The sequence below is a fragment of the Erinaceus europaeus genome, chromosome 13, assembly GCF_950295315.1.
Source record: "Erinaceus europaeus chromosome 13, mEriEur2.1, whole genome shotgun sequence".
NCBI classification, from domain to species: domain Eukaryota; kingdom Metazoa; phylum Chordata; class Mammalia; order Eulipotyphla; family Erinaceidae; genus Erinaceus; species Erinaceus europaeus.
Window position 1 is genome coordinate 19,029,094 of NC_080174.1, and position 17,109 is coordinate 19,046,202.

Genomic DNA, 17,109 nt, shown 5'->3' on the forward strand with positions numbered 1-17,109 from the left:
AGAACTGCTCTCCTCTTACTTTTTTTTTTTAACCAGAGCACTGCTCAGCTCTGGCTTATGGTGGTACAAGTGATTGAACCTACGGCTTTGGGGCCTCAGGCATGATTGAACCTTTTGGAGCCATCAGTCAGTCTCTTTGTATAACCATTATGCAATCTACCCTGCTCCTCTCCTCTTACTTTAGGAAATACAAAAGTTAAGTAGAAATTCAAAAATCCCAATTATTTCTAAATAGTCAGACATTTAGCCTCAATAAAATATCTCATGTCAGACTCCATAGCAGCAAACCGCTGGCTAAAAAGAATCAGATAATTTTCCTTAAACTATGGTGTGATGTTTTGTTTTGTTTTGTTTTGTTTTGTTTTGTTTTGTTTTGTTTTGTTTTTCTGAATGAACAACTTGCTGTCAGACTGACAACTCACTACCCAGATAAAATAACTGGGAGCCAGTGAGAGCTTTTTGATGGAATGGGAACTTCTGCCCTCTTCTCACTGTCTCATCCAATCAACATACACACATGACCAATGGCTTCTTCAAGGCCAACTGCTGGGATAAGTATTTTTATAGGACTCTTTTTGAAATTCAAATATACTTTTTAAATTTTATTTTTACCAAACCATCGTTCTGTTCAAACTTATTGTAGTGTCAGTGATTGAATCTAAAACCTTAGAGGTTCAGGCATAACCAAGTGTTTTTGTCTCCCCAGTCCTGTAGAACCCACTCTCCAAAAGAGTGTTACTACCACAACAGAGATCTGTAGAAGGCCTTAAACATCAAAAGAGACAGCAAAGTTCTAAGTTGCCAATAATAGGAACAACAATGGGCCAAAACTCCAGTGGTACCAAAGGATCTGGCTACAAAAGCAGCCATAATAGCTCATAAAATCCAATACCCCGTGGTGTCATCCCCCAGGGAATCTATCCTGCAATGTAGAAACAAAGAGTCGCCTTGCTCCATCAATAACTAGAGAGGCATAGTTGTTGCACCCTGGTACCCAGGCGTAGCTCTTCCTGGATTAACCAACTCACTGGCCATTGAAACTCCTGGTTCTACTTTGGGATTCTGGAGAGGAGGCCCAGTTAAATCTTTTGACTCTAAATCTCTTTGTTCTTTGCTTTGAGTGAATCCTTTCTAACTGCAGGGTTATTGACTTCCCATACAGGGTCACATTCCACACTTTTCATTAAAAATGAATCATCTAGGTAAAAGTTTTCTTTACACAGCTGCCTGTATTACAAGAGGTCAGAACTACAGACTAAATGAGTTAGAATTTCCAGTCTTCCACTGCCATGGCCAAAGATATTGTTCAGTGGTACAGTGCAAAACTTGTTTATGTAAGACCTGAGTTCCACTCACCAGCACCACAGACACCAAAACAGAGTTCAGGTCTCTCTCTCTCTCTCTCTCTCTCTCTCTCTCTCCTCTCTCCTCTCTCTCTCCCTCTCTCTCTCTCTCACCTGCCTCCAGCATTGTCAAAGTACTATACCTGCACTATGAATCCTCCTGCATCCATATACATATACATATGATATTTATTGCATAGGACAGAGAGAAATTGAAAGAGAATGAAGGAGATAGAGGAAGAGAGAGACAGAGACACCTACTACCTGCTTCACCAGTTGTGAAGCCACCGCCCTGCAGGTACGCAGGGGGCAGGGGGTGGTTTCCAACCAAGATCCTTGAGCAGGTCCTTGTGCTTTGTACTATGTGCCCTTAACCCAGTGCACCACTGCTCGACTGTCTTTCTCTCTGTCTCTCTGGTTTTCACTATGAAATAAAAAAAATAATAATAATCTGCCACTAAATGAGCTATGCATAGACCAGAGACTTAAAAAAAATAGTTCTGGGGGGAGTTGGGCGGTAGTGCAGTGGGTTAAGTGCACATGGCGCGAAGCCCAAGGACCAGAGTAAGGATCTCAGTTCGAGCCCCCGGCTCCCCAGCAAGCGGTGAAGCAGGTCTGCAGGTGTCTGTCTTTCTCTCCCCCTCTGTCTTCCCCTCCTGTCTCCATTTCTCTCTGTCCTATCCAACAACGATGACAACAACAGCAATAATAACTACAACAATAAAAAACAACAAGGGCAACAAAAGAGAAATTAAATAAATAAATAAATTTGAAAAAAAAATTTTAAATAGTTCTGGGAAGCCAGGTGGTAGCACAGTGGGTTAAATGCACATGGCATGAAGTGCAAAGACCCACAGAAGGATCCTGGTTTGAGCCCTCGGCTCCTCACCTGCAAGGGGATCACCTCACAAGTGGTGAGGCAGGTCTGGAGGTGTCTATCTTTCTCTCCCCCTCTCTGTCTTCCCTGCTGCTCTCCATTTCTCTCTGTCCTATCCAACAACAATGACATCAACAACAATAACAACAAACAGCAAGGGCAACAAAGGGGAAAAAATAGCCTCCTGGAGCAATGGATTAGTAGTGCAGGCACTGAGCCCCAGCAATAACCCTGGAGGCAAAAAAAAAAAAAATAGTCCCTCTGAAGGACTATGCTTAGTGGAAAAAAAGAGGTGAGAAACAAACACCAAATAGCTTTGCTCATTTGTGGAATACAGAGAATTAAAATGCATGAACTTATAAAGAAAAATAAAATAACCAGCCTGCCTCTAAGACTTTGAAAGAACTATGGTGGGTGATGGGTGGAAATGAAAGAAGGCACAAAACTGGTTGTGGATGTAGAACAAAACCTGTTTTCCTCAGCTGGACTCTTGTCCAGGTTCATTTCTCCAATATTGCTTCTTGTTGGTTTAACCATTTTATATAGTATGTTATGAGGTCCCTCTCTCAGTACTTTTCAAATAACTGATCACTCTTGCCTAGATTGTCTTACGTCTAAGTAAGGTAATTAAAGGGTTCACAGTTGTGGAAATTGACAGTTGTTTCAATAATATGTTAATCCCTGAGTTGGAGCTCAGTGGCTTAAAAGCCTCTTTTGTTCTTTTTTTTTCCCTGTAGGCTATAAGTATATACTATAAGTAGGCTCCTTAGCTTAATCACTGACTCCTGACCAAGAGGTAAAGCAGGGTGGGGAAGAGATAATCCAGTGGTTATGCAAAGAGACTTTCACAGCCACCGATAGGCCACCGAGGTCTAGATCTTCTCCTGAGTTTCCTCATTAGTTCTCTGTTCCCTAGTGTCAGCACAGGGCCTCCCTGCCACTGCTCCAGATTCTGAGGGCAGTAGCAATGGAGACTCACAGTTGCATTTGGTGAGTCTCAGGGAAGTCCTCTCCTCCCTTCAGCCATCCCCTTGTTGGTGAAACAGATTGGAGGTGGAGTCTCAGCTGGTAAACTACCAGACTGTTACCAGCCACTTAATCTCTCCCTCAGCTCCTCTCTGACCATGAGCCACATGTGTTTACACTCACCGGAGATTTGGTGGGTTCCTGAAGTTGTTCTAGTTCTGTTTTGTTGCGGTCCCAGGTGGTCTGCTTTGGTATTCCTAGTTGACCCAGGAGAGGAGAGGAGAAAAACACAGCTGCTGCTGCTCTGTAATACCTCTGTTTTCTTGTAATCTTGTAAATAATGAATTAAAAAAAAAAACAGAGCAGGGTAGATAGCATAATGATTATGCAAAGAGACTCTCATACCTGAGGCTCCATACCATAGTCTCAGGTTCAATCTCCTGCCCCACCACAAGCCAGAGCTGAGCAGTGCTCTGGTTTAAAAAAAAAAAGGGGGTCTGGGAGGTGGCACTGTAATGGACTCTCAAGCATGAGTTTCTGAGTTCAATCCCTAGCAGCACATGTACCAGCAGAGTGATGTCTGGTTCTTTTTCTTTCTCCCCTCCTACCTTCTTCATGAATAAATAAATAAAATCTTAAAAAAGAGAGAGAGATAGAAATAAATTTTAAAGAGTTCCTTATAGGGTTGTTTAAAGAAATCAAGAAAACAACTCTGTAAAGCAGAATATGCTAGCTTGTGTTATCATTTACACAAACTGATTCATACATAGTGACATATTTCATATATTATAGAGATGATATGTGTTACATATAGTGATTATTGTCATTATATTCTTTTTTAATATTTATTTATTCCTTTTTGTCTCCCTTGTTGTTTTATTGTTGTAGTTATTATTGATGTCATTGTTGTTGGATAGGACAGAGAGAAATGGAGAGAGGAGGGGAAGACAGAGAGAGGGGGAGAGAAAGACAGACACCAGCAGACCTGCTTCACCGCCTGTAAATCGACTCCCCTGTAGTTTGGGAGCCGAGGGGCTCTAACTGGCCATTCTTGCTCTTTGCGCCACTTGCGATTAACCCGCTGCATACTCCCTGTCATTATATTCTGTTATATTGATTGGGGTTTGGATGTTCCACTCATTTTGGGGAACATCTGGCTATGTTAAACAAAGATCATCAGAATGAACAGGAAGTATAGGATGGGGATGAGGGCCCTGAGTAGTGAATTCTATGCAGCTGGTTCCCTTAAGGACCAGAATAAACAACTGGCTGTGACTAAAGCACTTGCTTTAGTGGTGTCCAACCCTGAAAATTATATCTGTTGACCTGAGGGAATAGTATAATGGTTCTGCATAAAAACTTTCATGGCTGGGAGTCTGGCAGTAGTGCAGCAGGTTAAGCACAGGCGGAGCAAAACGCAGAAACCGGCATAAGGACCCGGGTTCCAGCCCCAGCTCCCTGCCTGCAGGGGAGTTGCTTCACAGTCGGTGAAGTAGGTCTTCAGATGTCTGTCTTTCTCTCCCCCTCTCTTTCTTCCCCTCCTCTCTCCATTTCTCTCTGTCCTATCTAACAATGACATCAATAACAACAATAAAAAACAACAAGGGCAACAAAAGGGAAATAAATAATAAAAAAGAAAAGGGTGAAAGGTTATGCAATTTAACCTTTAAATTAAAAAAAAAAATTAAAAACAAGGGCAACTGTTGTTAAAATTCGGAGCTCCAACTGGCCGGGCTAACATCGTGGTGTAGACAGAGACTCGCGGACACACGGCTGGGCAGGGAAGCTGTATTTCTTTATTCAGGAACAATGATTCATAAACTAACCCAAACTAATCACCAAACAGAACTCTCCTGCCTCCTTCCCCCGTGACGGTGCCAAGAACTCTCGAACTCTGGAACTCTGGGACTCTGGCAGGGTTCCTTGGGGCGGGGACAAGCGGGCCCACGGGCCCACGAAAACTAGCAGAACTGAACCAATTTTCTTGGCAGGGGGAAAGCATACAACAATTCCCCCTTTTCTTTTTAACTAAATGACCACAGTATCAGGGGTGTGGGGTGAACAGAAACCTATATCATACAGGCATTTTTTAAAAAGAAACTGGCACAAACATGGAGAAACATGTAAGCGAGCAACAAGAACCAGTGTGCTGCCAAGGGAGGGCCTGAGGGGGCCTTTTTTTTTTTTTTTTTGCCTCTGTGGGCAAAACTTTATCAGCTTAAAAAAAACATTTCCTGCCTCTGGGGAGCGTACTTGTCTCGACAGACATTTGCATGGGGGCGAGGAAGGGAATTCTTGGGTCTAGCCGCTGATCGCTTAGGACGTCTAAGTCTTAAGCACATGTGCTTTAACTCTCGTATCTCAGCCTCAAGGTCACTTATCCTCATGGCGGACCACATTTTACATATCTTGTAAGTCGCGATTATGGCTATGAGAACACACAGTGTAGCGAAAATTAAACCGTCTCTGAGAGCACGAATCTGTCCCAGGACAGAAGGAGATAATGACTGGGACACCTCCTCATAAAACAAAATTTTTCCCATGGTGGAGGGAAATGCGGGGCCACAGAGGTGGGCGGATGCCACTTACCTGTGTCTGAGCGGTTTCGGGGACCTCAGGCCGGGCCACCCAGCAGGGTGTGGGCGCGGAACACGATGGACGCCAGATGTGTCCGCACTAAGTTTGGCATCAGGCAACAAAAAGGAATAAATAAATATTAAAAAAAAAAAAACTTTCATGCTAAGACTCTGAAGTCCCAGGTTCAATCCACAACACCATCATAAGCCTGAGTTGAGCAGTGCTCTGGTGTCTCTCTCTCTCTCTCTCTCTTCAATTAAAATAAATAAAAAAGAAATTTAAAACAAAGGAAAATTATACCAGTCAAAGACAGCATGCAAAAGTCAAGTTTGTGTGTAAGGTCTTTTCCCTTCTCCAAATTCCAAGTTCCTCTTCTAAAGAATATGTCACTTACTAAACAGTTAATAAAACACAAAGAACTTTGAATACCTTCAGTGTCACATTTCAAGACATATAGAATAATCAGGGGGATCTAAGCTGGCAGAAGTCTTCCTGGCTCACCCTGGCAACAAACTACTTTTGTTTTCCACTAGTGTGTGTTGTCGTCACAGAAACCGCCAGGCTCCAAATACAGGCCCAGGGTGTCATTTCCTCATGTTTTCAGGCTGCCACAATGAAATAGATTATAAACTCAGCAATAACCCTTCCTTCCCTGCTCGACTATATGGTATGTCAGAGAAGCAAGCGCTAAAGTGAGTTAGTTACTTAAACCATAAGAATTAAAGAGGCACAAAGAAAAAGAAAAGAAAGTTCACTTATCCTTTTCCCTATACCATCTATGACTCATGGGTGTGTGTGTGTGTGTGTGTGTGTGTGTGTGTGTGTGTGTGTGTGTGTGTAGAAACCCAATTTTTGCAAAGATCTTCTAGATAAACAAGGCAAGTTGGCAGTAATTTGATTGTCTTGATGATGTCAGAGGTCTACTGTTTTCAATCAGATGGTCTTTGGCTACAAGTCTTTACCAAATCTTTTCTTTATTTATTGGATAGAGACAGAGAGAAAACAAAGAGGAAAGGGTTGATATAGAGAGAAAGACAGAGAGATAACTACAACACTACATCACCACTCGTGAAACTTCCCTGCTGTAGTTAAGGACCAAATGCTTGAATGTGGGTTTTTATACATGGTAACGTGTGGGTTCAACCATCTGCACAATCACCCAGCCCACCGCAAATCATTTTTTAAAACATGTTACAATGTTCAAGGATCCAGGTTCAAGCCCCTAATTCTAACATACAGAGGAAAAGCTTGACAAGTAGGAAAGCAGTACTGCAGATGTCCCTATTCCCCCCCTTTCCTCTCAATTTCTCTCTGTCTCTATCCAATAAATAAGTAAATAATAAATAAATAAATAAATAAATAAATGTTAAAAAAATGCATTTGGCCAACCCTGGAAGGCCTATTTCATGGCATTCTTACTACTATTTCTTTACAAAGATAAGCAGAAGATAATTCATTTCTTCAGAATATCTTGGTGAGATCACAGGCATTATTATTGCAAAGGAAATATGTATTTATACATATATTATAATATATGTGTTATATCAACATATTGCATAATATATATTATACAGACATATAAAGTCCTGGCCCAGGGAATTAATAATCATCATACTCTTCTCTTTTAGTGGAAGTAGATGACAACATAAGCAAGGAAGTAAAAAAGAAGAATCTCTGAACCTTGGAGGCTCAGTTAAAATCAGAGCACTTGAGAAACTCAGCCCAAAGTACTTTTAGTCCTTCTTTCACATACCTCAGATACCCATAGATCACTCAATATAGTCCACATTGACACCACTTTCCAAAAAAGGCAAAGCAACGCCAAGCTTCTTTTGATTTTTTTTCAGTGCTACTATGGTTTAAACAAAGCTCTCAAAACTCTCCAGGATAGGGTGCTGCTGGTTAACGTTCTTACCTCATCTCTTGGGGGAGTTTCTCAAGTTCCAGCAATCAGCTGGCTAACAGCCAACTAAAGCTACTCACTTCGTGTTTGACTTTCCTTAGTCTAAGATCTTACACAGTTTCTGTCTGACCCTTGAAATCAAACTGCCTCCACCAATGTAACAGGGAAAGTTATATTCTGCCTGTGGCCTTTTCCTTTCTCTAGGTTAAAATTAGGATTGACCATTTAAGGTAAAAGAGAAATACAACCCAATACATTTTTTTCTGATGTCCCTATATTTCTGCCCAAGCGCCTTATAATGTACTCTATAAAGTCAGGAAGAGTCTTTACCCTTATTTTCTTGCTTTTTCTTTCCTGCTTCCATCCTGCTTTTTCCTTTCTACAACAAGGTTTTCATTAGAGAAAGATGATTCCAAAACTGTCTTATCTTTTAGAAATGCATCCTTCCAATTGGAAAAAAATAAAATTAAACAGAGATATGTAAATTATAATTATCCTGGAGAAGGTTTGCTGACACTAAAACTACCAAAAAACTTCCCTGACCCACATATTTTGGTCAAATTAAATAGACAGGACAGTAAGCATACCATAATACACCTACATATCTTTATAATACAGCACTTCTTCTTTTATTGATTTAATTATGATCGACAAGTCCATTGGATAAGAGGGATACAATTCCACACAATTTCCACCAACAGAGTTTCACATCCCCTCCCTCTCCATTGGAGGCTTTTCTACTCTTTATCCCTCTGGGAGTAAGGACTCAGGATCATATTTTACAGCACTTCTGTGCCTGCCTTGTGATATTGCCATATTTAAGACGAAAGAGAAGGCTTAAGGACCATGAGTATCAAGAATTCATTTCCATTTGGTAAGGTTGACACTAGCTTGTGATGACCTTTTTTGGTCTTTTTGTTCTTTATCTGTTACTAGGTTAATAAAACAAAACATCTATGGAAAGAAATAGAGTAATAAATTTAATTATTCTGTCCGTGGGGGAGGATGTCGCCATTGCCATCTATTACCATACACTGTAGTTGGATATGGTTTGCAATTTCAGATCTGTGAATAAATCTTTGCTAGGAGACACTCAAGGATTATATATAAACAGTTTCTCTCCAAGTGCAAATATAGAAACCATAGAACACCCTATGCTGTTGGTGATTCTCTTAGCCTTTTTAGTAAAGCTTCTACAAGACAGCAGACTGCTGAGTGATAAGGGAGGGTATGGAACACAAATTCCAAGTTAAATCATTGGCGGGCGTTCAAAGTATGTCTGCTTAAAGTACCCAGCAGTGAAGTCTGCCCCACACAGGACTCCAAGTTTAAACAATACGTTCTTCGGCCTTGTTCTATGGTCTATAAACTTGAGTACACAGACTATCTGGACCCAAGATTTTTGGGGCAACAAAAATAAGCAGATACCTACATTTAAGTTGAAGTATTAAAGTGTTAATTGCTTAAATGTATCGAAGTGCCTCCCAGGCAACTACAAATTTTACTAACTTGTTATTGTTGCTGCTATTACTGTTCTGTTGGCTGTTTTTGGCCACCAGAGTTATCAGTAGGGCTCTGCACCCGCATGACCCTTCCACTCCTGGCAGATTCTCATGAGGCTTCCCACACATGTACTCCCATGGGAGGGCCAGGGGCTCAAACCCAGGTCATGACAGCCAGCAAGAAGTGGGTTCTACCAGGTGAACCACCTCCCAGGAATCCTTTTTAAAGCTTCATGTATTGGATAGAGGCAGTCAGAAGTTGAGAGGGAAGGAAGAGAGAGAAAGACCTGCGGCACTGCTTCACCACTTGTAAAGCTTTCCCCCTACGTGTAGGGACAGGAGGCTTGAACCCAGGTCCTCACACATTGCAACATGTATACTTAGCCCATGTGCCACCACCTGGTTCCCCCACCCCAGAACTCTTTTGTTGTGCTTAATCTTCAAGAAAATTCCTTGAGGAAAATGGAATTGTTAGCTTTGTTTTATAGATGGGGAAACTGAAGCACAGAGAAAAATTTTCTCATGATCACAATGAGCTAAAATCTGAATCCAAGTCATCTAGCTTGCCTGTGCTACCTGCCTCCCTGTCTCCTTTTTCAGATCTGTGAATAAATCTTTGCTATTTTATCTTCAACTGGGATTTTCAAAGAGTAACTGGGTCTGGGGAGATAGATCAGACTTCTACAGGAACAACTTGCATGTTGAAGGTCTCAGAGGCCACAGGCTCAATACCCAGCACCACCTTATGCCAGTGCTGAGCAGTGCTTGGGTTCTCTCACCCCCCTCCTCTCCCACTACAAATAAATTTTATTTTAAAACTTCATTTTGGGAATTGGGCGGTAGCGCAGCAGGTTAAGCACACGTGGCATGAAGTGCATGGACTGGCATAAGGATCCCAATTCAAGCCCCCAGCTCCCCACCTGCAGGAGAATCGTTTCACAGACAGTGAAGCAGGTCTGCAGGTGTCTCTCTTTCTCTCCCCCTCTCTGTCTTCCCCTCCTCTCTCCATTTCTCTCTGTCCTATCCAACAATGATGACAACAACAACAGCAATAATAACTACAACAACAATTTTTTTCAAAACCCACCAAGGGCAACAAAAAGGAAAATAAATAATAATTTTTAATATTTTAAATAAATAAAACTTCATTTTATGGAGTTGCCTTTAATCCTACTGCTGTTTATATGAAAGATGACTACTGTACAAATTTATGTAGCAGGCTCTTAGTTATGTCACTTTTCTTTTACTTTTAACTTATTTATTATGGATAGAGACCAAGAGAAATTGAGAGGGGGTGGAGAGATAGAGAGGGAGAGAGAAAGAGAGATACTTGCAGCCCTGCTTCACCACTCATAAAGCTTTCTCCCTGCAGGTGGGGACTAGGGGCTTGAACCTTCATCTTTGCACACTGTAGTGTGTGTGCTTAATCAGGTGTGCCACCACCTGGCCCCTTATGTCACTTTACTAAAGTTGTTAGCTATATAGTTTCTCTTACACCTTTCTGATGAAATAGACCTCAATCTAAGTTTGTCTTCTCACTTCCCTTGAAGCTGGTTTGGTAAAACCCACTCATTTAGAGAAGCAAGGTGAGACAAATGAATTAAAAATGTGGATTAATAAGCTCTATAAAAGGCAAAGGATGGAACTGGAGAGATAGCACGATGGTTATGCAAAAGACTCATGCCTGATGCTTCAGGGTCCCAGGCTCACTCCCCAGCACTAAGCAGTGCTCTAGTCTTTCTGTGTCTTTCTTCCTTAATATATCTCTCTCATTAACATAAAATAAATAAAATGTTAAAAATATAAAGTTTTTTAAGATTTTATTTTATTAATGAGAAAGGTAGGAGGAGAGAAAGAGCCAGACTATGGTACATGTGCAGCCGGGGATTGAACTCAGGACCTCATGCTCGAGAGTCTAGTTCCTTAGCCACTGCGCCACCTCCTGGACCACAAGCTTTTTTATTTTTCTTAATGGTGAAGTATATGGTGGACAGGGCCTTGGGGGTCCTGGTGCATAATAGTGGGGAAAGACCTAAATTAGGAGATGGGTTTTACAACAACCTATCATGGGTAAATGAGACACTGGACCCATGATTAACCCCACATTCATAAAATGATTTAGGGAAAAAAATAGTTTTATGGGGGTCAGGCGGTAGCACAGTGGGTTAAGCATACATGTCGCTAAGTGCAAAGACCGGTGTAAGGATCCAGGTTCGAGCCCCCGGCTCCCCACCTGCAGGGGAGTTGCTTCACAGGTGATGAAGCAGGTCTGCAGGTGTCTATCTTTCTCTCCCCCTCTCTGTCTTCCCCTCCTCTCTCAATTTCTCTCTGTCCTATCCAACAATAATGACAACAATCATAGTAACAACAACACTGATAAACAATAAGGGCAACAAAAGGGAAAAAATGGCCTCCAGGAGCAGTGGATTGGTAGTGCAGGCACTGAGCCCCAGCAATAACCCAGAGTGAAAAAAATTATTAAAAAAAAAAAAAGAATGTGGTACCAAAAGATGATAAATGTATAGAAAATATGTTATTTAGAGACATATCTATACACATATATATACATACAGTTTTTAATATGTTTTATGTTTTTTTTTAAGAACTCTTATCATTTAAGGGACAGAGACAGAGAGAAATTAAGAGGGAAGAGGGAAATAGGGAGCGAGAAAGTGAGATAACTGCAGCACTGCTTCATCACTCATGAAGCATTCCCTTTGCAAGTGTGGACCAGGAGCTTGAACCCAGGTTCTTGTACATTGTGACATGTGCGCTAAACCAGCTGCATCACCACCTGACCCCTATACAGTCCTTGCATATTCCTCTTATATATTTTCTTCTGGAAAGTTACATCATCTCCACAAGCAGGTACATCAGCATAGTTACAATTACTGATGGTTTTTAGGGAACTGGAAGTTCACAAAGTAGAGTGTACACTTTACCTTGTGCAAGGACCCAAGTTCAAGCCCCTGGTCACCACACGTGAGCATCATTCAAAAGGGGACGCTTCTAGCAGTGAAGTATAGCAGTACTATGGTATTTTCGCTCTGTGTGTGTGTGTGTGTGTGTGTGTGTGTGTCCCTGTTAGTCTCTCACTTTCTATTTGGATGAGAAAAAAAAAGAAAGAAAAAGAATCTGCCAGAAGCAGTGAATCACACAGGCATGAAGCCCAGTGAAACTCTGGGGCAAAGGAAGAGAGAGAGATGGGGGGAGGGGGTGAACGAACTTACTTCTAACATTTTTATGCATAGTAAATCAATGAAAAAAATTCCTTGCAAACCTTTTCAAACAAAAAAAAAAATCAGGGGCGGGGTGGTAACACAGCAGGTTAAGCATACATGGCACAACGCACAAGGACTGGTGTAAGGATCCTGGTTTGAGCCTCCAGCTACCCATCTGCAGGGGGATGGCTTCATAAGTGGTAAAGCAGGTCTGCAGGTGTCTGTCTTTCTCTCCTCCTCTCTGTCTCCCCACCTCTCTCAATTTCTCTCTGCCCTATCCAACAATAACAACCGCTATAACAGCAACAACAATAACAACTACAACAAGGGCAACAAAATGGGAAAAAAAAAAAAAAAAAACAGCCTTCAGGAACAGTGGAGTCACGGTACAGGCACCAAACCCCTGCAATACCATGTAGGCAAAAAAAAAGCCTGCACTTACAGTTCCCTTTCTTAGTTTTTTACTTTTCTATATTTCCTCATATAGTCATCATCAGAAATGTAGGGGCAAAATATATATATATATATTAATAGGACATCCACAGTGTACACAAGACTGAAAAAAACTCCAAAATCCAGTGATACTTGGGATAGAGATTTACATCTAGTCACTTTGACAAGATCATTTTGAATTAGGAAGTATAATGTGCTCTATGACACCATAGTCCTGATTCTTTTTTTTTTTTTTTGCCTCCAGGGTTATTGCTGGGGCTTCGGTGCCTGCACCATGAATCCACTGCTCCTGGAGGCTATTTTTTTTCCCTTTTGTTACCCTTGTTGTTTTATCATTGCTGTGGTTATTATTGTTGTTATTGATGTTGTTGTTGTTGGATAGGACAGAAAGAAACAGAGAGAGGAGGGGAAGACAGAGAGGGGGAGAGAAAGACACCTGCTTCACAAGCGGTGAAGCAACCCCCCTGCAGGTGGGGAGCCAGGGCCTCGAACTGGGATCCATATGTCAGTTCTCCCACTTTGTACCATGTGCGCTTAACCCACTGCTACCGCCCGACCCCCCAGAGTCCTAATTCTAACATGGCTTTCAATGGTCTAAACCAGAAGGAGCAGTCCTGGTGGCGGGACAGTAAAAGAAGTGTTGAACTCTCAAGCATGACGTCCCAAGTTTAATAGGCAGCAGCACATGTATCAGAGTGATGCTCTGGTTATCTTCCTCTCTCTCCTTCTATCTCTCTCACTAAAAGCAAATAAAGAAACTTCAAAAAGTAGTAATAAAACAAACTAAGAAAGAATCACTTTTAATAGGTATAATACCAGAAATCATTGTGAAAGTAGACACAAGTCTGAATTGTAAAAACTAGACAAGCTTTCTACCTGAAGAGGAAGGAGAAGGGAGGAAGTAGACAGAGATGAAACACTATAATGCGCATCGAGTATGTTTTTGGAGACTGGCCCAAAATCGAAAGTATCTGAATCCAAGAGCATTTGTGGGGCTAAGACTGGAAAAGTTAAGTATGTGCCACATAATAGAAAGAGTTCAAACTACCCTAGCCAGGGGCTGGGTGATAGCGCACCTGGTTGAGTGCACATGTTACAATGCTCAAGGACTTGGGTTCAAGCTCCCGGTCCCCATCTGCAGGGGGAAAGATTTGCAAATGATGAAGCAGGGCTGCAGGTGTCTTTCTCTCTCTCCCTATCTCCCCCTTTCTCTCAATTTCTGGTTGTCTCTATCCAATAAGTAAAGATACGTTTTAAAAATAAATAAATAAAAACTACCTAGCCTCAGTATTTGGCAGTGACTACAAGTCTCAGAAGATAACTAAAAAATAGAGAGAGAAGTGTAATAATGATTTAGGAAAACCAATCCATGGTCACGGGCAAGATGATTTGGATTTCAGAAAGTAGCAGGAAAGGAACAGCTCTGCACCTTATTTTGGTGGGAGGCACGGAACAGAACCTAAGAATTTTTATGGTAGAGAGGAAAGGAAGGGGCCAGGCGGTGACACACCTCGTTGAGCGCACATGTTGTAGTGCACAAGGACCAGAGTTCGAGCCCCCAGTCCCCACCTGCAAATGGGAAGCTTCATGAGTGGTGAAGCAGGGCTGCAGGTGTCTCTCTGTCTCTCTCCCCTTCTATCGCCTCCTTCCATCTCAACTTCTGACTGTCTCTATCCAATAAATAGATAAAGTTAATAATTTTTAAGAAAAAAAAGAGGAAAGGGAAGATTCTAAAATAATATAGAAATATGAACTTGGGTAAATAAGAGAACACAATCTGTATAGTTCAGGAAGAGTTTAACTGTTTAAATGCTGGAGGGAAGCAGATGGTCTCAAAAGAGCCATTCTTGATTTTCAAGGGTAAACTTACAGCCATGAAGATAGCAATACAAATATTCATCAGGAACTATGGTTTTCACTTAGGGCCAAGTGCTGTGCTCTGTTATCTACATTCTGTTCCACTGACTCCAAAAGGAATTATATGCCTAGAATGGATGCTAGATTTTGGCCTTACGCTTCCATTTGTAAGCCAACAATGTGACCCTTCCTAAGATAAAGACAAGAAAAATGTAAAGCATTTAGTTCTGACTTTTCAAAACTCAAGACAAAGATACTTCATCTCCTCTAAAGCACTAGGAGTTTTATTCCCTGATACCAAGTTCTCCAAAGTGCTTTTGCACCATTACTTGTATACACTCACTTTATAAGAGAAGTTTTATTTGCTTTGTAAACTAGTCATATAATCAGAATAATGAAACATAACATATAATAAAATAAATGTGCTATTTAATTTTCCTGAACACATTCTGTGTATGTCTTAGTTTTCTGAAGATGGGAATATTTACCAGAAAGACTGGTACAATTTTATTTCGCAACAACAAAAAAGAAATGTTCAAAGCTGGTCTTGGTTGAATCCTTTAAATGTAAAATATATACTCAATTCCATTTTAAAGATGCAGCTGTATTATCTGATATTATCCTTATATTAGAATATGCATTCAAATTAGCATGCTCAAGTAAAAATAATAAATAATCTTCTTTGGCAAATCCAACCCAACTGCAAATCCATCACCAACGTACAGCCATAATATTGGTCAGATTCAATGTGAAACTCACCCCTCCAGGCAGTCCTGACAGAACTGCATCACAATTCATGGAAAGGGAAAGAATATTCTAAGCAGATGAGAGGAGGACTTCTTTGACAAGAAACACATCCTTGCACTCAACTTGAAAAAAACTTTTTTTTTTCCTCACCAGTTTTTACTTCAAAAAACCAGAATCAGAAGTAAAAAGAAAACAGAAGTAATCACTCAGTTTATTTTTAAGGGAGCATATAAAATAACATTCTCCTGAAGAGTTTATATTCAACTGCAAAAAAGTAGTGATCTAATACCAGGCATATGTCATACCTGGTCAGAAGCATTTGGGGTGAGTGTAATGTAACGAGGTCAGCACCAGCACAAGGTGTACCCATGTAATCAGAGAATCAGGCAAAAGGAGAAGCAGGAAGCAGTGAGCCAAAAAGCACAGCAATATCAACACCACACGGGAAGGACTTTCCTTTATCACTCAAGCTGCTCAGCTAGTCTCAACAAATGCAAGTTACTTTGCTTTTTGGAGACTGTCCCTTCCATTTGAGGAATGCTTGAGCAGCGATTCTAATTTCAAAAGTTTCTGTGCAGTCCTCTGTCATAGTTCTGCTACCTGCTGAAAAGAGGTAACTTGGCAGAAATGTTTTGATGACTATTAAACATCATGACAGAATCTGTGTGTAGACGGGCAAATGGGATCATTTTGAAAAGAGATGATGTTCCTGGTTTGTTTGTCTTTCTAACAATCCACAATGATTACTATAATTCTGAAATATATTTATCACGGAGGGGACAGTAAGAATCAAAAGAAACAGACTAGACAGAATCACAGCGCACACTCTTCCTGTGGAAGCAGAAATTTCTTTAGGAAAGTAAGTTGCTGTTTATTTTGGTCTTACCTGATGGCAGTTCCTTTAACCAAGGGTATGTCCTTTATGGAAGTAGCTTATCCTTTGAAGAACCCAGTGGCTTGTCACACAGCCCACGAGAGACCGGAGTCCTGGAAAACTTTCCAGCCCAAAAGAACACACAGGAAAAAAAGAGCTTTTCCCACTTTCTTCCCTAGGACTGGCCAATAGCTGAAGTCATGCAGGAAACAGAGTAGAGAGAAAGGGGGGAAGCAGCTTCTTCTCCCTGAATATCCGATCAGCAGAAATTGGAGGCTGCCAGCTATCTCCCACCCAGACTTTTGTTTAAAAGTTTTTTCAACTGTTGCTAGGTGTTGTTGGGTTCTGAGATTAGGTTTCCCGTCTTCTGCTCCCTTCCCAACGCTGTCAGAGCAATGACTTTGTCGAAGAGCTGAGCTCGCGAGTGCTATATTTAAACAGTGTTCTCAGCAAGACAAGCCTGTCAACAGCTGAGAAGTTTGGTTCGGCTTTACTCTGTTCCTGGGCAGCTGGCTTATCAGTGGCTAGAGCTCGGCTCTCCCCTAAGTAATGACTGTGGGGAAACCTGCAGACCCTTTTAAGGACTTCTGGTCTTGACTCAGAGGTAATTATTATTTGAAGCTCTTAACTAAGATAGTGACGTGGAGATTCGGATTTTTTCAAATCTGAAAAAGAAACAGTAGCCGTTGTCTTGGGCTGAAGGGTTTACCAATGCACTATTCATCTCAATTAGTCTTTCTCAAATCAATGTTCTGAAATTTAAAAAGGCTTTCAGAAGTGCACCACAGC

General features: G+C 41.2%; 1 protein-coding gene across 5 annotated transcripts in view; it reads right to left on the reverse strand.

Annotated features, from left to right (window-relative positions):
- The window catches only part of FILIP1 (filamin A interacting protein 1), a 263,869-nt gene extending 247,051 nt beyond the window's left edge, over window positions 1–16,818 (reverse strand). For 2 of the 5 annotated variants that reach the window (XM_007540004.3, XM_060205409.1), the window contains exon 1: window positions 16,333–16,818. Coding sequence is in view for 1 of the 5 variants with exons in the window: in XM_060205407.1 (XP_060061390.1) it covers window positions 7,517–7,552 (36 nt within the window). In the remaining 4 variants the exon portion in view is untranslated. Of the gene's footprint in view, window positions 1–3,369; window positions 3,391–7,516; window positions 7,641–7,678; window positions 7,814–16,332 lie in introns of those variants that run through there. The other 3 variants (XM_060205410.1, XM_060205407.1, XM_060205411.1) reach the window with 3 other exon arrangements.
- Window positions 16,819–17,109: the final 291 nt, after the last annotated feature.